This window comes from Adiantum capillus-veneris, chromosome 21, assembly GCF_014529385.1.
Source record: "Adiantum capillus-veneris isolate H3 chromosome 21, ASM1452938v2, whole genome shotgun sequence".
NCBI lineage: Eukaryota > Viridiplantae > Streptophyta > Polypodiopsida > Polypodiales > Pteridaceae > Adiantum > Adiantum capillus-veneris.
Genome location: NC_140951.1, coordinates 51823488 through 51849960, shown reverse-complemented (window position 1 = coordinate 51849960; position 26473 = coordinate 51823488). Strand labels below are relative to the sequence as shown.

Sequence of the window (26473 nt, the reverse complement as noted above, 5' to 3'; positions counted from 1 at the left end):
CATATCCAAGACATAATGCAGTGCCTATAAAGTACATGCATTCGGAAGGAGTCATAGATGAACAAGCATTAGTGCATGTTACACCCTATGTAGAGCCTAGTCCATCTACAGTAATGGTAGAAGGAGATTGGTATAGTCCACATCCACCACCAATGGAAGAAACCATGACTTATGCTCGCACCAATTTATTATGTAGCTAATCAAGGTGTCAGACCTCCCATGGGAAGACCCATGATGAAGCCTAGAACTGGAAACTGTCATAACTGTGGTGCTGATGACCATTGGAAGAACGAATGTCCAGAGCCTGACAAAAACCTTAAACCAATTGAAGCCTATTGCATACAATGTTACAAAAAGGGAGGACACTTTCCGGAATATTTTCCTAAGAATCCGTTGAACAAGAAAAAACTGTCGTAAACGTAGTCCAAGTGATGCCTAGTAGCTCATCAGAGAGTGAACCGATTGTTCCAATCAAGGTAATCACTACAACCCAGGCAAAGAAAAAGAAACACAACTCCTCTGATGATTTGAAGAACACAAAATTTTCTTCTCAAAGAATCAAAAGGAGCAGAAGCAAAAGATATGAGATGAGAAAACAAAAACAACGGGTTGAAAATGAAGAGAAAGCAAAAATGCTAGCCCAGGACAAGTCGAAAGAAACTGGCAGTGAATTCAAGGAAACAACCGTGAAATCAGGAGGATCCATTCTAGCTGATAAAAATTTTGAGCCTATTAATGCTGCCTTGGAAGCCTACCAAGCAGGACTTAAAGCAGGCCAAAACATGAAAAAAAATGGAAAAACTATCCATCTCCAGACATGGAAGCAGTAAAGCTGGAGGCTTATCAAAACTTGGTAAAAATCACGCAAGAAATGCTGGATAAACAAAAACCCAAACTTGAAAGTATTGCAAAACCTGAAGAGCTTGCGATAGAAGAAACGAAAGAAAAATCCGATGTGGTGGCAGAACCCACCTTGAAACAAATGAACTAGAGCTTATAGTGTCGGATAGCGAAGATGCCTTAGACGGAATTCCATTCGTAGAGGAAGACTGGTCAGGACACTTATGAGAAAAGGTAAGAGAAATCAATGATGGGAGCCTAACTTTAAAGTCAGCTCCTATAGAGGAAGTCTGGTTGGATAACCTACCATCTGATATGAACATGGATTTACAATCCTTGTACGGGGATTGCGGATCGGAAGCTTCAGGAATATCTAAACCATTGACATTAAAAACATTGCCTTCTTACTTGGAAGATAACGAAGATGAATCCATCATTTGCAAGACCACTCAAGTAAAAAGATCCAAACAGACCCTAGAAGTAGACAACATTCATTCAATCATATCTACACCCATCCAATGCACTCTTACTTTGGGAGAATAGTTGAAACTCAGACCATACTTGTGGAACGATTTACAAAAAAACCCTAGAGAAGGTGGGGATAACGGGGTTAATCTCTAAGAATTTGGAAAAATTGAAAAATGAAATGGAAAACAAAGAGATTTGATCAGTTCCTATGAACAAGGTCGGAGAATATTATGAAGGGGAAGAAGGAAACACCATCCTCCCATTGAAATATAATGTCATTGAAACCATGGAAATACTGGATAGTGGAGTTGGCATAGCCATAGCCACTAAAGTAGTATGGGAATCCTGGGGACTAGCAATTAGACAAACTCGAATGAAATTGCAGTTGACTGACGGACACATTGAGAGACCAGAAGGGCTACTTGAAAAAGTGATAGCCAATTCCTGTGGAATTGAATATCAACACACTTTTGCCATAGTAGACTTTGGGAAAAAAACTCAACTATGAAATCATGTTGGGAAGACCTTTCATGCGACAGGTACAACTTATTCAAGATTGGGAAAATAACTATCTGTAATTGAAGTAGGTGGGATCTATAATAAGAGTCAATCTAAAAGATCACACTAATAGAGATGTCTTAAAAACACCCATCCAAGAGTTTGATTCAGTCTCTTCTGCTGAAACTAAGCTCCCATCCTGGTTAAACAAAGACACTCCTATTTGGATGTGCAGAGCTTCATAAAATGGAAGCTTAAGACGAGAGGAATGTATCCTAGAAAGGGACTGTACAGACGAAGCCTACATACATGAACCTTTCTAGAGCATTTATTTGAACCATTCGAGTGGGCTTAAATTTTAGCGAAAATGGATGTATGTGTTAATACGTCTATGCCTACTCAATTTTGCAATGAGGATGGCTACGACATAATTCCCATCAAAATGATGTCAGTCCTCAACATTGAAAACAAAGATGAGGAACCCAAGGACTTGATGAAAGCTCAACAAGTCTTTTCTAACCTCTATTATGATGCAACTGATGAGTTAGATGAACACTCAGCTACCTCACAAGATTCACGGTCAGAAAAAGAGCATACAAGAGCTCAGTTACTCGTAAGGGGAGGGGAGGAAAAGTTTTTTGACTTTCCAAACCAGAAATCAAGAAGACAAAAATGGTTTAGATGAAAGAGAGACACCAATATCGTGAAAACACGACCTATGCCATCAGTCTCCAGTAAAACACAATTCTTGATGCAGATAGATGCTAATGATTGTGTCAAGGACAAAATAACTGGCAGATATCCTTCAAACAGAAACTCAGAAATGTCTCAGACATCGAGAAAAGCAAAGAAGGGTACTCAAAAAAAATTTCAGGATAAAAAACCACTCATGACCAGAGTCGAGTGGAAAAAGAAATATCAAGAGTTGAAAAAAGCTCTAAAGGAGATATACACAACCGAAATTGAAACCACGGAAGAGGATGGTAAAGATGTAATTCATGTTCCATCCCATTACAAAAAGTATACTCTCCAAGATCGGAAAATCATAATTGAACAACCTGTTAGGGAACTACGAAAACAAGGGGAGTCTTATGAAGGACCTGAAAACGCTAAAAAGGTAGACTTGGCTGAACCAGGAGAATAGCCTAAACCTACTTACATTGCAAATGACCTAACAGAAGAAGAAGAAAAGCTTTTGCTGAGCTTGTTAAAGGAATACCGGGATATCTTCGCTTGGTCTTACAAGGATCTCAAGGGTGTTGATCAAGAAATCTGTCAACATACTATACCCATGAGAGATGATGCAAAACCAAGTAGACAAAGACCATACACTTAAAATGAAACATTTGCCAGAAAGATCAAAAAAGAGATTGAAAAACTAAAGGAAGCTGAATTCATTTACGAAATTGAATACACAGATTGGGTGTCTCCAATTGTGGTCGTACCTAAGAATCTCAAAAAGGTGAATGCATCTACCATTAGAGACAACTTTCCTCTTCCGATAATTGAACATGTTTTAGAACGAGTGTCAGGAAAAGAAGCTTACAGCTTCTTAGACGGCTTTTCGGGATACAATCAACTTTTGGTTGACCCAAAAGATCAGCATAAAACTGATTTTGCAACAAAATGAGGTATATTTGCCGATCGGGTTATGCCGTTTGGGTTAACTAATGCTCCAGCCACATTTCAGAGATTGATGAGCCATGCTTTCAAAGAGTATCTTCGAAAATTCTTAGAAATATACATGGATGATCTATGCGTACATTCGTCAATCCGAGCTGATCGTTTTGAACTCCTCAAAAAGGTATTTGAGAAATAGACTTTATAGGATTTGCTTAAGTTCTGCAAAGTGCACATTCATGGGAAGACAAGGGAAGATTCTTGGACATATAGTGTCTAAAAATGGCATAGCTACTGATATTGAAAAGATTCATGTCATTGTTGATTTGCCTAGACCAACAATAGTCAAGGGGGTACAAGCCTTCATGGGACATTGTGGATATTACCGACATAGTATAGATATAGATGTTTCCCTAGCCCGCATAAACAATGTGCATTTTGTTTCAAACATTTGTTTGGTAAGGGGAACAGGAGCGAACTGTGGAGGGCGCGGACTGAGCGGTGAGTTGCAGCGATGGCGTCTTGTGCGGCCATTCAAAAGCTGGTGAATGTTTTCAAAGAGCACAAGAATGCAATTTTAGCTTTTGTGGCTGTAATGGCAAGCATCACGACAATCACGACGAAGTTCGTGATGCTGGAAAATCGACAGAATCATCTCAGCAAAGAAGTGGAGCGCATGAGGAGTGATCTTCACCGCTTTTAGGGAAATTACAAGAAGCAGTATGATAAGCCGGAGAATTCACAGAGAACCAGTGGCCTGCCATGGCCATGGTGCTGACAGCTTATAAGCCTCTCTTCGGCCATGGTGCTTTGCTGCCAAAAGCCTCTGCATACAGCTTTTTGGTAGCGCTTTTTCTGATTACCATGGCCTTGGTGGTCACTGTTAAACTTCTACTGCTCTACTCCATGGTGCTCCATGGCGGTGGTGGTAGAGAGATAAGTGCTCTGGTCCTTTTTACCTTTTGCACATAATATTTTACCTTCTGCACAGAGCATTTACTATGTAATGATCTTTTGTTTCCTTACTGCTTCTGCTCCATCGTACGAGATTTTTTTCTCTAATTTTTCTTGGCCCTTTTCTGTGATTGACCACGAACAATGAGAGCGTTGCTAGTACCACGAGAAGCATGCAGATCCTTCATGCTAACCTCTTCAGTAAGAAAATTGCCCTCAACATCAACACATGTTAAACCATCACTAGGTGCTAAGTTACTTTTTGCTGTGCAAAAAGTATCCTAACTTTTTGGCAACATAACTAGCAAAGACATTGCTTTGATTGAATCATCAAAATTGACTTCCTCTGCAAAAACATGACTATAAAATTGTGTTGAACTCATTGATATGGTTGCACATGGGTATTCCCTCATCCATCTTCAAATCAACTAACTTTTTCAACCAATAAACCTATGATGTTGCACTTTGCTTCTCATACACATCACATTGGGATTGTCCTCCTCCAGATCTCCTCAGTAAACTATCTCTGTGTCTGTCTAAATCAAGGAGATACGGTTCAAGGCATCTTCGATCCTGATAGCTCACTTTTGAGAAGGGTCCGAAGACCTCTTTAAATAGTCAAAGGAAGTGTGTATCTCGTACTGCACTGACATATATAATGCATCTGTGTCTGTGGCTCTGTATCATGTATGGCATAGGTGGCATATCTGCTAGCTACTAGTATCCCTCTGAATCTACAAGTCTCAATCTCAAGCTGGTGTGAAGTTGTCCATAGATGACCAATGGCACACAGTAACCCAAGAGATACATGTGTATCCATATACGTAGGTCGAATTACAAAACCATCCCTTGTGAGTTGGAGAAGATGCTCTCTATAGAAAGCAATCTTCATGCCCAACTCCTGTGTTGGTTCTATCCATGTCCTCCTAGTGTCCAACTAGGTTAGGTCCTGGTAAATGAGTCTAGTAATCTCCACCCGTGTAAGAGACATCGATGGTGCATCAAGGGAGTACTGGAAGGGTGGAAAGTTATTCAAGTCAAAGCCACACATCTGGAACCATGATGACATCCATGCATACCAGCATGATGTGTTCCCTTGTAAAGCTAACTATCTAGAGGACTCAAGGGACAATATGGTGTATTTGTCTCTCGTAGTATCCCATAAGCTGTGCATAAAGAAGACTGATTGGGTAAGCACCTCTATCTCCATAGGGGGGGCTGCTAATTCCGCTCTAATGATCTCATGTGGCACGGAGTCCTTGTCTCTAATCAGTCGAGAGATCATAGAGACCAAGGGCCTCTCCATACCTCTCCACCTATCCTGACCCACACAGGGTTCCCAAACCTGAACCCCATAGAGCATAGTTGAAGTTACCAAGGTATCAAAGAGCTAGAGCTTTGTTTGGGGTTCTTGGAACTGAACCTGTGAACACATCCTCTCCAATCCTCCCAAGGTTGCATACGCTCTGGTCAATCTAGTCTTTGCTACTCTCTTCAAACAAAACCTTGGACCAATGAGGACTACACCAAGATAAGTGTATGCATCTGTGTACTCCACAGTCTCTTGACCATGAGAGAGAGAGAGAGAGAGAGAGAGAGAGAGAGAGAGAGAGAGAGATTGCAATGAAATATTATAATAAAGTCTTCTAGAGGACAAAATGACCTTTGAGACCGAAGAGTTACGTCATGGTCAGTTTGATACAAAGTCTCGATAAAGGAAAGAAACAAAACTAAACAAGAACACTGATAGAGCTGTAAAAGGCAAGTAGAATGAGCCTGAGGGGTACATATACAAAAAGTAGGTAGGTATCTCAAAATACATATTGTGGATATGTATGTAACAAAATCGGGTGATAGCTCGCATCAGTCGGTGCATGCTCAGAGAGAGAGAGAGAGAGAGAGAGAGAGAGAGAGAGAGAGAGAGAGAGAGAGAGAGAGAGAGAGAGAGAGAGAGAGAGAGAGAGAGAGAGAGAGAGAGAGAGAGAGAGAGAGAGATGAAATGAATTGAAATGTTATATTAACGTCTTCAAAAGGCCAAAGTGACCTATGAGACCATAATGTTACAATGTGGTGGATCTGATACAAAGTCAGAGTAACAAAATGACAAAATAGAAATACTATGGAATCCTAAACTGGTAGGTGTGAACTAAGCAGCTAGCTGGGATAGCTAAATCACAAGAGATCCAACATTGGTTATCGACAGATCTCATCAATCTCCTCCATGGTCAGCAGTCTGACCGGGCGTCATGCATGTTGGGCCAAAGTGATTTGAATCCCTCTGATGTGGCCTCTGTCGATGTTGTGTAGTCCTCCGTAGTTGTGGGATCTCCCCAGCTCAGCATTTTGTGTCAAAAATATCATATATTGAAAGAAAAATTCATAAACTTAAACGAATGAATTTTCTTATATTTGTTGTCATGCAGATATTGCATATTCTAGTGTCACATACCACTAGACTATGTAGTATATGTCATATCCTAATGTATCAAGATATCATTGGTCACAGAGTCATCATTCCATAAATCAATTCTTATATATCTCAAGTCCAATTCTAGATATACTATTGATCACCAATCATCATGAACCAAATTCCAAATCCAAGTTCAATTTCAATTCCAAAATCACTTTCGTTATATACTCGAGTAACAAAGCATACTAAGGATAGTGGTGGCAAGCCACCGTACCATGATTTTGTGATCAGTGTTGCTTAAATCAGGGAATCTATGCCAATGAAACATGCTACTTAAATTGGCAAATTTGCACTTGTGCTGTTTAAACCGATGGATCTGTACTTAATAGTGAATCTATAATTTGTCGGTGTGCTACCTAAATTAGTGAATTTGCACTTTAAGTTTGTGTTGCCTTAATTAGTGAATATAAACTAAGATGAACATTTACACATTGCCTTAATTGGCGAATTTATATACATGTGACCAATAGACTAGACAAGGCATAAAAAAATATGAAACATTTACTTGGTACCAAATAGTAGTAGGTTGAAATGTTGAAGGATGTGCCAAATGTTGGTGATCATCCCAAATCAAGTCTCATGAAAGGAGTTGTATAGTTTCCTGAAAAATCGTATCAATAGAAGCTCCAATCAATGTAAGTACAAGTCATTATAATGCAATGTAGACAAGTATAAGAGGCCATGTGTTCTAAAAGTGTTCGGTGGTATTCTTTCTTGTTGCAAAAATGCTTGAGGGTAACCTCTTAGAAATGTTGGCAAAGAGAGCCACTTACAAGAAATAAAATGAGCATTAATTTATCAAACCAATATCAAATTGGGAGATTGTCGTAAAAAAAGAGGATGTCGTAAAGGGGGGGGGGGGGGGGGGGGGGGGGGGGGGGGAGATCTTAAGGTGAGAAAGGAGGTGGAATAAGCACTTGGGTGGTGTATTATATATATGGCATTTGGGTGTAAAGATGTATAGAGAGAGCTTACTCAATAGAGATAATTGAAATGATCTTGCTAGATGTATATTGTCAAAATGCATTGAGAAATTTCAAACTTGGAGGGTCTCTGATATGGTAGCATTGTACTTAGCTTGATCTACCAAAGTCTTTCCCAAAGATGAATCACACACTAAATACTTTAACATGTAATTAAAAGCCGTTAATGGTAAAATTGGTAAGAAGTTGGGATTCCTTGCCAATGAAAGTAGACAAACTTGAGTTAAAAAAAGAGGATTATGAAGGTGCTATATAAATTTACATAGTGGTTTGCAAGGGTTGTACACCCAGTGGATAAAGGGCTCGTATCCCAATAGTATTGAGCTCAAATAATAACTCTAAATGAATGAAAGGGGTTATGTGATATTTGAATGGTACAAAAGACATGTGCATTTGCTTTGGAAGAAAGGAAGCATGTGTAATTGGTTACACGGATGCAGATTATGCAAGAGACTTGGACAAGAGAAGGTCCACTTCATGCTATGTTTTTGAATTCACTGGAGGTGCAATTTCATGGCGATCTCATTTGCAAGATTGTGTTACCTTGTCTACTACAAAGGCTGAATATGTTGTAGCTTCAGAAGCTTGCAAGGAAGCTATATGGCTTGGTCGGCTGGTGGGAGACTTGGGACTCAATGTTGAGATGCCTGTGTTACATTGTGATAGCCAAAGTTCTATACAATTGGCCAAGAAACCAATGTTTCATGCAAAGACAAAGCATGTGGATGTGAATTATCACTTCATTCATGAGGTGCTTGAGGACAAGTGATTGCAGCTTGCCAAGATTCACACCACTGAAAACGTTGTTGATCTTCTAACAAAGGGCTTACCTTCAGAGCGGTTTGCACATTGTCGGGCACTCATGGGCATTGGGTACATGATCATGGTCATTGTCTACCTGTATTGTATTATATATATATACATTGTCACCCAAGCTTAAAAGCACATTGTCCTTTAAGTGGGAGGTTGTTGGGGTGGTAGAGCCCAATGTGCCGCGCCTAGGTGTTGGGCGGCCGGAGACTACTGGGAACTAACACTGACCATTCATTCTACATAAAAGAATAAGGACTCATAACCCTGACACTATTGTGTTTGGATTCCACCCAAACCTATGTCTCCTCTCTTCTCCATTGTTGCACACACACACGCTCTCGCACGCGCTCTTCAGATGGGAGGTTTGTAATGTCGCCTAGCTCCATGGCAAGGGGAATAAAGCTGGCCTCAAAGCTTCAGGAGAGCTATGGAGTGGAGAGGTGGGCTATGGAGTGGAGAGCCATGGAGTGGAGAGGAGAGCTATGGAATGGAGAGCTTCAGGAGAGCTACAGAGTGGAGAGGTAGGCTATGGAGTGGAGAGCCATGGAGTGGACCTGCAACAAAGAGAGGGAAGGAGGAAGTGTGTGTGCTGAAAATTAGGAGAGAGAAGAGAGAGGGAGAGGAGTGAGAGAGGGAAGGAGGAAGAGTGTGTGCTGAAAAGTAGGAGAGAGAAGAGACAGAGAGGAGTGAGAGAGAGAGAGAGAGAAAAAGAGGATTGATTTTGGAAGGAAATAAAAAAAGATGGAAAGCTTCAAATTTTGCAGGTTTAGTTGTGAGATTTTGAGAGAGAAAAATGATTTTTGAGTATACATATAGGTTGGGGAGAAGTTTTGAGTAAAAGTGAGGCTTTTTTGAATTTTTTTTGAAAAAAGTGCTTTTTTGGGCTGAGGCTAAGGACGCTCTTTGATGATGTGATAAAAGAAAGGGGGGGAGGATAGTTATTGTCATAAGGGCCACCACTCTTTTGGGTAGAGAGAGAATGTACCTATCGTCCCTCCCTAGCCTTTATTTCAACCAAGGAAAAAGCCTATGACATCCTTAAAAAAAGCCTATGAGAATACCCTCATTCAATGGCCTTGTCTCCTAAACCACACACAATTTCAACCTTAATCCCTTAAAATTAGGGATCCTTACAAGGCCCTTTTGGGGTTCATATTTTTCCTAATGGTATCACCTCAGCAATTTATATTAATGTATATCCATAGTCCTCGGCCATTTTAATAAGATATTTTCCCGATGAGTTGGTGCTTTAGCAAAAAGACAAGGTTAAAGGACCAACAGTCAACCTAATTGAACAAAATCAGATATGAGACAAATTGAACTTGTGTGTTTGCAACAAAACTCTTTTTGTTCAAGCCAAAAAGAAGTAAACCTCTAGCCAAAGGTAGTGAGCATGATTCCCCCCTTAATTCATTCCACTATTTACAAGAGTATCAAGAAAAAACATCTAGTAGATTAGTCATGCAATTGGTTAAAGCAGTCAACCAATCAAGAGCTAGTACCCTTCAAAAAGCCTCGTCAAACCACAGTGGCACAAAACTTGAAATTTTCTAAAACTAAGATTTGAGCGAAATATAGAACCTATGAAACAAAGAATTCCCAATAATCTCCAAAGTACCTGGGAAGTAGACTAATGTATAGCCAAGCACTTTTCCACTCTCTCTCCCTCTCTCTCTCTCTCTCTCTCTCTCTCTCTCTCTCTCTCTCTCTCTCTCTCTAGAAAAAAAACAAAAAACAAAAACAAAACCAAGTCTAAGTGAGGGAACACAGATCCCTCACCTGCATGTGTGGAGGTTGAAGGAAAACATACATAGTTGTAGCCCAGTATCTTGCTTGAAAGAAAGGGGCCAAATGTAGACGGGGGCTACTTGAAGGGGGTATTGAAGTCACACATCCATGATGAGGCAAATCATAGCCTGCAAAGGGGAGCCCATTGAAGGGGCATTGAATTTATGTACTACCCAAGGCAAAAGACATCGTGATGTACGCCCGAAAGATGGGGAAATGGATTTGTAGAAGAATCAAGGGAGATAAGCAAGCAACATAGCATCATGATGAGGGCGGGATGCAATAACTTAGGTATCCCGGCCAAATTGGAAGCTCGATTCATGCCAGGAAATGAAGCAAAATTGAATGAAGGTCTTATTAAGGGGTACATTCCATTGGGCAAGCAACCCTTGGGGGTTAAGGTGTAAAGCACAACGTCCCAGCTAAGAATCCTATTTGAAATCAAGGAGACCATTGGTCCATTTATTATCAGAGCATCATAAGGCCACTTCAATCAAAGGTAGCAAGTATAATGTAAAGACTTATGGTAATTACTAAGCATTACATCCATAAATGAGATTACAGCGTAAAGAATCATGGTGATCTCACCACGACATTATATTCATCAGCACCCTTATGCATATCATGAGCCAAAATCACTCTGAAGAAAAAGTAATTGTCCCAAGTATTCACCCTTTAGAAAATAAAGCCATCAGCTTAATCAATAGTTCAAGTATCAACCCCAGTAGCTCAAGTGTTTGTTGTGTAGTTGGTTGAAGCAGTCATAGGGAGGATGAAGTGACCAAATGTGTGTGTGTGTGTGTGTGTGTGTGTGTGTGTGTGTGTGTGTGTGTGTGTGTGTGTGTGTGTGTCCGTCCTAGGTTTAAAACTTTCTGAAAGAAGGCATCTACAAGCTTCTACACTACATCAAAAGGAAAAACTATGAGACCAAAAAGTGACCAAGTTATTTTTCTCAGAAAAATCCATCAAGGAAACCTTTTTAGATGATTCACCTAGCCTTATGATGTCAAGAAATTGCAAAATTTGGAAAACCATGACAAGTACCCAACTACATCAATTATCTTGTCCTCTCAGAAAAGATAAAACATTCTTGCCTTCTATGAAATATTTAAGAGAAAATAAGTCCAAGACAATATAAGGAGAGAAGTGTCCTAATATTCTTATAGTAATCAAAAAAATACCTCGGGTCCATTACTCATCAAGGATCTGTTGGTGTCAATCACATGCTTCAACTAGCCATATTCATGACTATAACCATTCAATATTTCTAGTATTCCTGCAATCCAAAAATTTATTCGAGCAAAGAACCGTCCCATTACATTGCTAGTAGAGGAGTATTTAACCAGTAAAGTGGTCCATTGCTTACACTAAAGGGCAGCAACAAGAGATAGAAATACCCAATTAAGGACCTTTAGTTTCTAATGATTCAATCTAGTATCATGAGCCTATTAAGCGTAGAAACTCTTGCTAAGCCACCATTCATTACAATAAGCTTGATTCATGATTTAAAAAATCAGCCAATAAGGAAGAATTGTCCAATATATCAAAAATTGTTGAATGGTATATCCCTTCAGGAAACATTAACCCTTCACTTAAGAATGTCTTTAAGGAGAGGTATTATACCAAGGTAACGGAAAACCCAAAATAGTCATAGTTCCACCTCTGTTGTTGACGGTTACAAGGTGGCACCTTTTATCAGCTGATGTATCTAGTGCTTGTGTGGCTAGGATGTTGGTAGACGCCTCGGCTCGGATGGTGCATGGCTTGCATAGTAACTTTTTTGGTTTTTAATTTACATCTCTACTCACTATTGTGAATTTGTCAAAAGTTAAAAAGAATTACGTGAAAATAGTATATACTATCTAGGAAAAAGTCTTGTTCTAGTAATGAAGCTCTAAGAAAAGACAAAGTAGCGAGTGATGAGTGTCGATGCCCCAAGTAGAGTGAAGAAATTTAACAAATACTACTTTTAAGAGAGAGAGAGAGAGAGAGAGAGAGAGAGAGAGAGAGAGAGAGAGAGAGAGGGAGTGCGTGCGTGCGCATGACCTGTGCGAACCCTTGCTCGCAAAGTTTATGCCCTACACGTGCTCTGCCTAAGCATGAACCAAAGCATATATGTAATCCAATCTCTGTGCAAGAATGTTGCTTTATGGCAGATCAATCAAAGAGATGTGAAGCTTGCATCTCTTTGGAAGGTCACCCGGTGTGACACGAGTCTAAGGTAGCACTGTCAGTTTTCAAGGAGAATAGTTTATCTCTTGTCTTCGATCGATGGGCGCTTGATCTTCATCAACTTCAATACATTTTTTGAGTATAATGTGATCTACTAGAGATTCAATATTTTTTATATAGACTAGTGGAATGTGTAGTCTGATGTAAGCCTATTGTGGATTGATGTACATACTTTTGTGGTTTCTTTATGGAGTTACAAGATTCTAGAATTTGAATCTATTCGCAGTGCTTGTTTCTCTAGGTGTTTGCTCTATGGGTAGGGTGCTCTTGCTTTATGTCTAAATCTTTGTGTGTGTTCAAGCGTCAAAAAGCCATGAGAAGTTTCTCAAAGGCCTCTTCTGAGATCAAAGTTTGTTTGTACGAGGACTTTGAGGAGGCTAGGAAAGCTTGGAATGGTCTGCCTCCTGTTCTCAAAGTATGTATTCATGTGCAGGAACTCATGGACCCAATTGCGCAGTATGCTATGAATGGAGTCATCTTGTTTTTCTTGGGGAAAATGCCTAGCACGTAGAATGTCGGCCAATGGATCAATATTCTTCTCAAATGCCAGACTGTCCGAGGTGTTTATTTTGGTGCTAGTGGATTTTATGAAGTCCTCTTGTCGGATACTAAATTCAAAATCTATTGTTGGAAATGTCTCCATTATTCTTTGGCACATACATGACTCATGTTCTATTGTGGGCACTGAGAAAGGATTATCAAAGTCTTATCCGCCATAAATACAGAATGTGGGTAAAAATAATGGACTTCCCCGCACATGGAGACATTTTCTACCATTATTGGTTGCACAATGACAGCAAGGGCTGAATAGAATCTTCCAAACACAACATCCCGTGAAACCAGAATACACTTTGTTTGTGGATGATACAACCTATAACCTTTTCTTTTAGCACTATAACTAGCAAAAATACATTTGATAGCCTTATCATCCAATTTTCTGCGATGTATATGTGACACCAAAGCATATGTCAAACAGCCAAAAACACGCATGTGTTCAATAGAAGGCTTTCTATCCTGCCATGCTTCATATGGAGTCATAGACTGAAAAGTTGGACACCCGTTAAGTACATAAGTGGTACACATGATGGCTCAAGCCAAAACGGATGCGGTAAAGCTTGACTTTTGACCGTACATCGTGCCATTTTTGTAAGTGACATGTTTTTTCTCTCAGCAACACCATTTTGATGAGGCGCATAAGGCATTGTACATTGGTGTTTTATGCCACAACTAGCCAAAAACGCATTAAATTCATGAGACATATACTTGCCCCTTCGATCGGAACGGAGGGTGTCCATAGTACATTTTGAGACATTTTCAGCCATAGCCAAAAATTGAAGCACATAAATACTTTGGACTTTGCTTTAAGGAGATACACCCACGCAAGCCTGGAGTAATCATCAATGAAAGTCACGAAGTAAAGGTAATTGCCCAAGGACAGAGTTTGCATGGGCCCACAAACATCACTATGCGCAACCTGAAACCTGCATGTGGCCCTAACTGAAACATCCTCTTGAAGCACTTGTCAAACATGTTTGTGAAGGATGTATTTTCGGGGTGGCAAAGAAGCAACCATATTAAATCTCTGCAAACGCAGCAAACTTGCAAAATTTAGATGACCAAAACAAGCATGCCAAAGTTTTGCATTTGAAATAGCCTTTGAATCCACAATTGCATTTGCAAAACTATGCCCACACTTGTGATACAAAGTGAGCTTATACAGACCACGGCATAAAATACGAGATGCAACAATTTCATCACCAAAACTGAGATCATGTATTGTATATCTGTCATCCACAAATTTGACTACAAGACCAAGTCTAGCAAGTGCAGATACAGACAAAAGATTCTTCTTGATCCCAAGTACATAAAGTGCATCAACAAGTGTGAAAGAACTGCCATTTGCAGCAGTAAATACAATCTTTCCAACTCCCGGAACCGGATAAGAGGCATTGTTGGCACAAGTAATTGAATTCCCATGAGAGACAGATTCAAGGTAATGTTCTTTGTAGCACCATTGTCAAATACCACACATGTGAATATGCAGCAACTGACATGCATGCATCATGGACAACAGGATTATAAGTGCACTATGTACTAAAAGCACATTCTACATCAACATCAGCATCACAGTTTCCTTTCACAGAAGACTCAAGAATAGTTACATTTGTAGTGGAACCAACATTAGTAGTGCAACCAACCTCTTTGGCCTTCAACTTAGGACATTGTTTGATCAAGTGATCATTAGCTTTACAATAATGGCAACGCATTTTCTTTTTTCCCTTATCATCAAAATTCGTATTGTTGCCAGCAGAAGCATTAGAAACATGTGATTTTCCACTCGAAGAAGAACCATGAGAAGTGGCGGCATTATTGTTACCACCTTTTCTTTGAGCAACAATAAAAGCCTGTTCAACTATACGTTGTCTTGTCATGTTTTTTCTGGAAAGTGACTCTTGCAACAACAATGTGCATAATGCATCAAACTTGACAACCTCAAGATTTCCTTGGGTCATAAGTCTCCAAGTACTAGCAAAAGAATTTGGCAAGGCATCAAAGAACAGTCTACACAAGGGAACTGTCTGAAATGACTTCACCTGTATAAATAAGTTGCTCATTGATATCCTTGACACCAGCAAGGAAAATGTCCATGTCATCTTCCTCATGCATAATTTTTTATTCCATCTCTTTACGCAGCAATGCAATTTTAGCCTCATTGCGACTTTGCATAAAGACCAGTCAAAATATCCCAAGCCTGTTTTGCAGATTTTGTTGAACGAATGTGAGCAGTAATAGTGTGCTTCACAGACAACGCAATCAATGCATGAGCCTGCACATCATCCCAACGAGCTTGTTCTGTCGTAGGCAAAGCAACTCTAACAGTAGCAATCCTTGCAGCAAGACCTACAACATCCTCAACATCGCCTACTTTCTCAGAATCAGGGCGTACATCAATGCCCTGCACAATATTCCAAACACCCTTTGACACAAGAACATGTTGCATCAGCCCACATAAGATAATTGTCTCCATCCAATCTGTCCTCAGCAGCAAACATCTTTAACACATCTGTGTTGTTGTCGGCCATGACGAATTCCTGCACATGATGTGAAAATTTTCCAAAAAGAGGAGAAACAAAGCGGGAACTGTGCTATATAAACAAACCATAGAACACTGTAAGAGATCTGTTATGCAAAAAAATGGCACTAATTATTTTTTTTCACAAAATGACGAAATAGCCTGCACAGTACTGTCTGTAGTGGAAATGGAGGTCGAAATGAGCCCGAATCAGAAGTCCCAGAATATTTGTCGACCTGCAAACGCTCGCCAAAGCTCACTGAAATCGAAGAAAGTGAGGAGGCGTGTACTAGATATGCTGGCGACTAAGCCCGGGAGGATGTAACCTGCTCTGATACCAATTGTTGGAATTAGGTCCCATAGGAAAACAGACACATCTTGGAGAAGACGAACGAAGCTCAAGGCACACAACAGAGAGAGTTTTACTTAGTGTGCAATGGAAAGATAGATAGCCCTAGAGTGATGGGCGTATATACTATGCACAGTGGGAAAACCTCCTAGTGAGGGAAAAAATGTCCCGGTGGTCTATGTGTGTTCACACACATCACTACCACATGTACATGGTAACATACACTTTCAGTTTTCCCTTGTTGCTCATCGTTTTGGAGTGGGTATGCGTTATTGTCAGCTTTGGAGAGAGCTTCAGCACATGATGGTCGAGTTTTTGCCCATTTCACCTTTGATTCATGGGGATCGCATGTCTCATTGGTGTCTCCAAAACAAGCCCTTTGAGGCTATGTCTGCTTGTAAGGTTTATGCTCTTTTTTTACCAGAGCCCTGGATTGTTGACCATTGTAATGCCCTATGGTCAATGCACAAGTCTGATACGTGGTGGAAGAAAGCACTCTCTACCCTTAGGAAGAGCCACTTGCCTTTGAAGGAGCGATTGTTTCTCTGGTGATGCTTGATTGGAGTTCTCCCAATGGGCTCTTTTGTCGGTGAAGGTTACATTTTCTCCTCTCATTGTGCTCGTTGCTCTGTTGTGGAAGATACTGTCAGACATCTCCTTTTGGATTGTTGCATTACTAGAGGATTTCTTCGCCGTATAGCAACTGGTATGCGGCTTCGATTCCCCTCTATGGTTTTCCACAAAAGGTTTTGGGCTTTCGGCATTCTCTCGCCTTCTTTACAACAATTTGTGGTTTTCTTTATGTGGGTTAGATTTTGGGCTTATTACCCTGTGGTGTCAATGCAGCACCTACATGTTCTCTCACTCCGATGCAGATCCCTTTCAATTTCTCAAGCTTTCCCTTAGGCAATCTTTACGCTTTGCTTGAGAAGTTGGTGATATCACTTCAGACATGCGTCATCTTTCTTATGAATGCTTCTAGCCCTTTTTCACAAATGAACACTTTTCTTATGCTTTTGTATATAAGTTTCGCGCATTTGAGCCCGCTTCAAGGAAAACATATTATTTATGTGATTTCAAGTTGCATCATGTTATATGAACATATATGCTAACTAAATATGTGAATTACAAGCAAGAGTTTTGTTCCATTACAAAACTGCGCACACTAAAAATGTTCATTTTTCACATGAGACATCGGCTTTCAAAGTAGGCATAACCTTATTTTTTAAAACCGCGTCTCGAGTTCAACACTCATTGGTAAGATCTTTGAGGTCTCTTGGAATCGGGGATCGTTCCCATGACATTAAGCACAACAATAGAAAACAACACAAACTTGTAACCAGGGATAGAGACCAAAGACTTGTATCGCAAGAAGTTTTGGACAAATTCTCATAATAATTCCCACATTATGACTTACCTCAACATCATGAGCTTCTGTGAGGGAGGCACCGCATACCTAGCTAGGTATGATTGGGGGCAAGGGACCGCCGGCCCGGTGGGGGGGGTAGGGGACCATCGTACCTAACTAGGTATGCGGTGGCTCTCGAGCAGAAGCTCATGATGTTATGCACTGTATGAAAATCACTGAAAAAGACTCCGTTTTCCTACATGAGAAAATTTCTAAATCTTCTTGTGTATTAGATCATGCAAAAACATTACAAAACTATAAAAGCATGGGACACAAGGGAACAAAGGGTTTCTACAAGGGAAGTCCTCTTACCTACAACCAACAAAACATAGATCAGAATATGGCTTTATTGATGTACACAAAAGCACAATCCTACCACATGAGCTTCCATGGTGTTTCCCCTCTCAAGGCAATTGTAGTAAGGCCCCAACAAAGTCTTCACACACCTCTACAGGCTTTTCTGCCACTCACATCCCTTGAATAGTATAAAAGAGCCATTCAATTACAAGAGCTCAAGCAGCCTAATGCATGCGAAGGAACAGGGGTCAGGTCACCACACACACACAAACAATCCATCAATTGCTTGCAAAAAGGACACTACATGGGTACTAAGAAAGAGGATTCAGTGACAATAATTCCAATGCTCAACGTTGATACATGATGTAAGGTGTTGTCGGGGGAGGGATGCATTTTCATGGATTTCTGTTGTTTTTGCATGATAGCATATAACAACAAAGTCTCAAATTTGCTATCAAACTTGGTTGCAAAATCGCTACATTAATGTGCTATATAGAGAAATAAAAGGCAAGATATGTTGATCCATAGGTGTAATGTTTGCTGAGGGAATGTCATTTTTTGTGCATATTGATACATCACAATATACGACCGCCTGCTCAGGGTAATCGAGCGAGATTAACCCGTTGGGTAAACCGAAGTTTGCAATTTCTCCACAAGAGGCACTCGCTGTCACAGCTCTCCTCGATCTCTATTTGCCACATATGTGAGTATCTTCATTTTTTTTCTTCTTTGAAATACAAATCATTTTTAAAAATTAGCTTTCAGCGGTTGGCGAAGATATGAGTGGCTAGATTCATATTCACCTTGAAGCTCCAATAGTGCTTGCATCCAATTCACCTTACCAATGAACCCAACTACAACCAACGGGGTCATAACCTAGTGGCTGCAGGTGGGTGTGTGGGTGCGTCCGACCTTGGTTTGATACCAAGTGGCACATTTCCGATTACAATTGTTCCCAACATAACACTCAACCCAACTCTGCATGTTTGGGCATCTCCAATTTGCATACCACACAATGACATTGCAAGGGACTTGTCTCAAGCTCTAGCATCTTCGGACATGATTCATATTCACCTTGAAGCTCCAATAGTGCTTGCATCCAATTCACCTTACCAATGAACCCAACTACAACCAACGGGGTCATAACCTAGTGGCTGCAGGTGGGTGTGTGGGTGCGTCCGACCTTGGTTTGATACCAAGTGGCACATTTCCGATTACAATTGTTCCCAACATAACACTCAACCCAACTCTGCATGTTTGGGCATCTCCAATTTGCATACCACACAATGACATTGCAAGGGACTTGTCTCAAGCTCTAGCATCTTCGGACATGATTCATATTCACCTTGAAGCTCCAATAGTGCTTGCATCCAATTCACCTTACCAATGAACCCAACTACAACCAACGGGGTCATAACCTAGTGGCTGCAGGTGGGTGTGTGGGTGCGTCCGACCTTGGTTTGATACCAAGTGGCACATTTCCGATTACAATTGTTCCCAACATAACACTCAACCCAACTCTGCATGTTTGGGCATCTCCAATTTGCATACCACACAATGACATTGCAAGGGACTTGTCTCAAGCTCTAGCATCTTCGGACATGATTCATATTCACCTTGAAGCTCCAATAGTGCTTGCATCCAATTCACCTTACCAATGAACCCAACTACAACCAACGGGGTCATAACCTAGTGGCTGCAGGTGGGGGTGTGGGTGCGTCCGACCTTGGTTTGATACCAAGTGGCACATTTCCGATTACAATTGTTCCCAACATAACACTCAACCCAACTCTGCATGTTTGGGCATCTCCAATTTGCATACCACACAATGACATTGCAAGGGACTTGTCTCAAGCTCTAGCATCTTCGAACATGATTCATATTCACCTTGAAGCTCCAATAGTGCTTGCATCCAATTCACCTTACCAATGAACCCAACTACAACCAACGGGGTCATAACCTAGTGGCTGCAGGTGGGTGTGTGGGTGCGTCCGACCTTGGTTTGATACCAAGTGGCACATTTCCGATTACAATTGTTCCCAACATAACACTCAACCCAACTCTGCATGTTTGGGCATCTCCAATTTGCATACCACACAATGACATTGCAAGGGACTTGTCTCAAGCTCTAGCATCTTCGAACATGCGTCTAGGACAGAAACGCTACTCGCCCCCCAAAAAAAACCGACAGTGAAAATAACACTAACCATCTTAAGCTTGAAATACAAACTTCTCAAACCGTCAAAGACCCTCATTCATACCGTGCATATACAGGCATACAAACCTGCTTACTAGTTTGGCCTCTAGATCTTAAAAGTCAAAAAGAGATATAACTTAAAAGCACCAGAACAACATGCTCAAGGGAAATTGAAAATTTTCTGGCTCTACATATATACAACTACTCTATCAAAAAAGTTTGTACTCTTCACGAATTGCGACGAGTTCGATTCGTAGAAGACCTGTACACATGCACACTATACGGTTTTCTACAGCTTGTACCTCTATTTACATTAAAGCCTCAAACCTAAAACTATCAAGCCAACCTAATACCAATTTAGCCATAGACACTCTAACACACATGCCTGCTATCTTGATTTCTATAGGTTGTACCTCTATTTACATTAAGGCCTCCAACCTAAAACTGTCAAGCCCACCTAATACCACTTTAGCAGGCAGCAGTACCTGAGCCGGGGTTGGTTAAAACAAGATGTTTGCTAATATGACCCCGTCGGTCAGCATGATTTCATCATCATCTCACTATACCGATATCAACAGAAACTTCACTGCAACATTATGCACTTAACCTCCTCCACTGGATCCATAGCTCTTCCCAAAGACGATCAATTGTAGCCGATCATACCCAGCAAGCACCCCGGCTCCTGCAATGGCCCTCAAGATATTTGCACCAGCACCCTTGAAAAGAGACCTTGCAGCTTCCTTTTGAATGATTTTCTTGAAGCAATCAATCGAGCCTTTGTACTTCACAGCTTCCCCAGACGTCATCATCATACGACGCCTCACAGTGTCAAAGGGATATGAGGCAAGGCCAGCCATGGTAGTGACACTCCATCCAAGAAGGAAGCTGGCAAGGAAATTGTCCTGCAAACAAACAAGACTACTTAGATGTGCAACTAGAACCTAGTGTTTTCACAAAAGGCCAAAACACAGACAAGTATAAAAAGCGACTCAAAACTGTGGGCCGAATCAAAAGTGGCACCTACAAGAAATTTCGTATGGTTCAACTTCAAAATTACAGTTGTTAACAGTAAAGCAATTAAAAGCATGCTCATAACATTACAACAAACCTTAAGTCAATGACCATTGCAAAAGAGAACTTATTTTTTCAATTATGGTCGAGTTTGGAATGTCAACAGCCATTTCAAAACTTCAAAGTTTTATGCTATATGCACATATGTACATGCATGTATACATCATATGTATGCAACCCTAGATACATGCATGTATGTATATTTGTGTTTGCATATATGTAACAACCAGTATGTAAAGTATGGAATACCGGTACGGTATGGGAAGACTGATACATACGTGCTTGGAATGCAGCCTTGCATCATTTCAAGCTTCAACACTTTCCAACATCTGGAAACCATTCAGGCATGTCTCTAACAACCTAGAACAATTTAATCCAAAGTCACATATTTAAACCCAACCATCAAGCATTACCTCAAGCTTGCCAACCAGTAGAACAGGCTTCAAGGAATCATACATCCCAAAGTAGAGACCTCTGTAAACAATGATACCACCACATGAAATAGTGAAACCACGGTAAAGACCAGGAATGCCATCTGTCTGCAAGGTCTTCTTCCACACATCAAGGAGTCCGTTGAATTGGCGCTCTGCCCCCGTTTTTGCTTGTTTGGCATCATTTGCTAGCCTAGTTCTTGCATAATCAAGTGGGTAAACAAACAGGAGAGACGAAGCCCCTGCAGCTCCACCGGAAGCTAAGTTTCCAGAAAACCACTTCCAGTAGCCATCTCTCTCCTTCTTGAAATTAAAGAGTTGCTTGAAGTAATCCTTAAAGGAAAAATTCAGAGCCTGCAAGCATTAGCAAAACAAAATTAATGTCAGTAATGCCGAGCTATATATAGAGCAACTATATTTAAAGCTCATCAGTAGGGCATCACTATGGGGAAAAATATAGAGTATATTAAGCACAGCACACAATATCAGCCTTTGTGCGTGCAACATAGCATAGCCAATTCAACACCCATACGCTAATCTTGTCTACGTCGGGAAGTACCGAAGAACATTGGCAGTGTTTCCTCTCCATAGGAAGAGCACACCCTTTGTGCATGCAACATTACATAGCCAATTCGACACCCATACGCCAAGCTTACCTGCGTCGGGAAGTACCGAAGAACATTGGCAGTGTTTCCTCTCCATAGGGAGAGCACACCCTCTTCAGCAATTGTTCGCTTAAAGCAATTAATAATCCCCTTGTAAGGTTTTGAAAGCCTGCCAGTCTTTAGCATCTCGTCCTGATTTTGAAGCAAAAGCTTGACTCTCTCAATAGGAGCAGCTGCAGTCTTTGAAATCGCAGCTGAGACTCCACCCATGAGAAAGTCTATGGCAAAACCACGAGCACCCCTTTTCTCGACCGGAGTGGCCACAAACACAGGATGACAAGGGTGAACTAAAGACAATGACCAAATGTCCATTGTGCAGATACCATACGGTCGCAATGAGAATATGTCGGACCTTTGCTGCCATGTGTAAAGGGGATATCCAGAAACACCATTGTTGAGAACCTCGTCATTACTATCACAGAGCATGTAGCCCAGAGAACAGAAGCCTCCAAGCTTCTGAACTACAGAGGGAGCCCTTGGTTTCTCCGCCATTTTGTCTTCACTGCATAGCCAAATACATAGCAAATGCTAAGATAGGTTTCTCAAAACCACGAAGCGTGAGTACAATAAACCTCAGTAATTACTGCTGCTAGGGCTACACAAAACAAGGATAGCAAAACACATATTAGAAAGTCGAAAACATATCGCGATCGCCGCATTCACAAGAAACAGCACAAAAATACATCGTGACAATCGCTGCATTCACAAGGAAGCGCCGAGCACAAAAATACATCATGAATTGCCATATTCAGAAGGAAGAGCACAAAAGCACGCCATGAAAATCCCACTCAATTAAGCACAGTGCATACACTAGCACTCCAAAACAAAGAACACCATCCGCCACCTCCTCTTGGAATGGCCACTTTATTCGTGCTGAACAATATGAGCAGCACAATTAGCTACACAGAATACAAAGTTCCGATTGCGCAGAACGTGCATTTCGGACACCCCAACAAGACCTAACAAAGAAAATATTGTAACATGAAGCAAAAGCCTCCTGATTGAGACCAGAGCCAAAGTACACCACAGTATTGAGGCTTGTCTTACCTTTGCAAGACAAACTTCCATACAAGCTCGAAGCTTGGTTTTGCAGGTTTTGCGCAATTGCAATTCATAGCGCTAAAAAAGACAAGGGAGCAGAGAGGGTTACCTTCAGAGGCATGCAGCCAGCCCACAGATGGGCAGCAAGAAGAAAGCACCCACAGAATGGCTATGGCGTCCACGAGGACGCCTTCGAAGTGACTACAGACCCTGATTCACGTGCTTCATGTTTACGCTGTGTGTGTGCATGTAGCATTATTCACATGGATCAATTTTCCATCAACTGCTACAAAATGGAGTCTAGCCTAGACAAGGTTTTTTCAACAGCTGATACTTTTGCACCAATCAAAAATTTCATACCAAAAACGGCTCTAAGTTTTTCCCGCTTTTCAAAGGTGAAGGATTCTAAGAGCCCCGTCCCACTGGGTGCATACGAAGGCTACAGATGTTGTATGCACTTTGTACAATGGTCTCGTCTAGGCTCTACAACACATAAGGGGGTTGTGTGCTTTACACTCCAGCTGCTACAAAATCTTGCCTCAAGCTGCAATTTTATAACGCATACAGGAATAAAACGTTACTAGTTCCAAGAAAAGCAGCGCGAAAAGTAAGGGTTGCAGAGTCGCAAGCAATCGTAGCTTTTTGAGAAGGGGTTGGCCAAGTCTTGCAAACATAGGCAGGTCACTTTTGTCACCATGATCGAAAAATGAGGTTATAGAGTATGGGAACCTCTCGTCTCCCAACCTCTCGTTGCATTGGGTCAGATGTGGCTCTAAGACGGTCTTCACATAGGCCTCCTAACACCACCTCTCCGGGTGAAAGAAGTGGGTGGCTACGTTCTCATTCACCCGAGATAGCTAAGCTAGCAAGTTGCCGCATCTTCAAATCACAAGTTGTTTAGAGGGTGGTTCATCACCCTCCAAAGCTATGATGCACCTCCTTCATCGACAATTGTCAGTTTCATGTTTGTGGTTGTAGCTTGCCATGGCCCTTGATTTTTCTTGGTGGTACGTCATATCTTGAAGCTGACTCGAGGTGCCCATGACCATGAAAAGTGGTGTTACCGCTTCCTTTTTATTTTGGGAGGGGCCGGGGGGGGGGGGGTGCTTCAAACATGGAGGATGACAACATGTAAGCATTGTCCTAACCAGCCAACAGGAAACATTTTCTGCTCTTCCGTTGCACCTCACCCCTTTACAAAAAGAGGGTTGCTCTCCCTAGCCTAACCATGGCTCCCTAGCCTGCACCATATTGTCATCCCCCTCCCTCCAGATCACTGCACTTGCCACATACTCTTCAGTGGACGCCATCATCAAACTTCTTTTTTTTTGCAGCTTCGTCATTGGCATCTATTAAAGATTCCCCTCTTACTTTCTTTAAAAAAAAACATTGGCACATATTAGGGAAATCGTAGACCTTTTATTGGGCCCTCCAATTGATAAACAGCTCGTTAGAGGGCCTATGGAGAGCCCTCTAAAATAAATTAATGAAAACGACATGCTTCAACTTTGGGTGGGTTCAAATTGAGGCGACGACAAAAGCTCTGTTTTGCCTATGTTGCCTCTCCTCCTGTTCACAAGTGCGAGCCGAATTTTTTGCCTCAAAGTCATCGATTTTGGTTCTGAAAGGATTTAGGAGGGGTTAGCAAGGCTAGCATTCATCTTGGCATACTTGATAATCAGTAATTACTCAATGCGAGAGAGAGAGAGAGAGAGAGAGAGAGAGAGAGAGAGAGAGAGTAGACTCAAAATAGAACTTGATTAATGATAAAATGACAACACATTTGAATTGTACAAGAAATGGCTACTTATATTGTAAGTTGCTAGTGGCTAGGTGCACCTCTCAAGGGTCACATAGATATCTTTTCCAAGGGTCAAAATGGTAACGCAAGAGTGACTCCATAGAATGTGGAAAGCTAGGGTAACTAAGATACCTTTTTGGACTCTTGTGCAACGCACGTGCCAAGTGTGTTAGACCATGTGCCCTCACATGCTTAGATGATGAATGGGCTGATGACTATAGAAGAGATGATTCTCACATGCCAATTGTCGATGTAGGCTAAAGCTACAATCCCAAAAAAACTCCCCTTGGACTTTGGACTAGACTAGTGACCAACTACAAAGAGCTCAATTGTCGCGAAGACCACACCACGCAGGTTATAATGACTCAAGGGGCTATGGTTCCATGAAGGCCAAAGACACCTCCCCTCAAACATGAGTCTCTTAGGACCAAGTTGTTCACATAGACCGAGTTGTCCTCGAAAATGACTCCAAAAATGAGGCTAGGGTTCATCCATATTTTGCCTACAAGTTGTCATTGTCACTACCAAGTCACGAGACTTTAGCTTTGCTTTCATCCCTTATATAGTGCTGCTCTCTAGATGTTGTTGTTGCTTCTACACTTAGAACGTTGTAATGGAAATTGATAATTATCTATTTATTGCAGCTATAGCAGGTGGCAAAAGCATAAGCAGTGTAAGGTTTCCACATTTCAAGAATTAGGAAAGTAACTCTTCATCTGTATTTGAGAGCACCATACCAACAAACTGGTAAACCACTATCTCAAAAGTAGCCAAAATTGGTGTTTTTGGAATCTTAAGCATGACAATACTATAGCCAAAAAAAAAAAAAAAAAACTCAATTGGGGCAAAAATCGACCCCGCTATTCCCTCTTGAAGTTTTCACAACAAATTTAATTTAGAAATAATAATTGAAGACATTGATAATTATTAAAGCACATGGCCTAGAAGATATTTAGTCACATGGCCTAACAAATGATTTACCATATTATTTTTTTTAAAGCACAAAATTGAAAATTGAAGTTGGACAGGTGTTAGGGGTGCTATGATGAGCCTGTTCGGGTCAGATTTAGTAGCATCGGACCCTCTTGAGCCGGGGGGCTGCTTGGGGTACAAGAAATTGCTATAAACACAATCCTTGTGTGCCAGGAAAAACTATAAATAGGCCATATGCTTCTCATTTTGAGCTAGACTCGGAGACCTTGGCAAAATCTCTCGTGCTTAGAGAGATTCTTTTTAAAAATCACTAAGAGAGCAAATCTCTAGTGATTAATCAAGGTCATTAGTACTAATCTTGATAGATTAATAAAAGATATAATTAATCTATGTTTAAAATTTTTAATTATCATATTAATTAGAAAAGATTAAACCTCTCTCTATTATTAATTACTCTCTTATATATTATTATAGTGATGACTACTTAGTCTTTGGTTATGATCAATAATCTAATTAATTATTAAGTTATATTAAGATTGAA

General features: G+C 40.9%; 1 protein-coding gene across 2 annotated transcripts; it reads right to left on the bottom strand.

Annotated features, from left to right (window-relative positions):
• Window positions 1-20155: 20155 nt before the first annotated feature.
• On the bottom strand, window positions 20156-23499 carry LOC147430945 (ADP/ATP translocase 1, mitochondrial-like). Of its 2 annotated transcripts, none has more exons than XM_086493477.1 (4): window positions 23308-23499; window positions 22149-22752; window positions 21475-21846; window positions 20156-20892 (listed from the first exon to the last, which is right to left on the bottom strand). In XM_086493477.1, the coding sequence occupies exons 2-4, from the start codon at window positions 22647-22649 to the stop codon at window positions 20593-20595; spliced, it is 1173 nt and encodes a 390-aa protein (XP_086349603.1). In that variant the 5' UTR covers window positions 22650-22752; window positions 23308-23499; the 3' UTR covers window positions 20156-20592. The 2 variants fall into 2 exon arrangements, with proteins under 2 accessions (XP_086349603.1, XP_086349602.1); XM_086493476.1 differs by having other exon boundaries at window positions 22149-22659.
• Between the last annotated feature and the right edge of the window lie 2974 nt (window positions 23500-26473).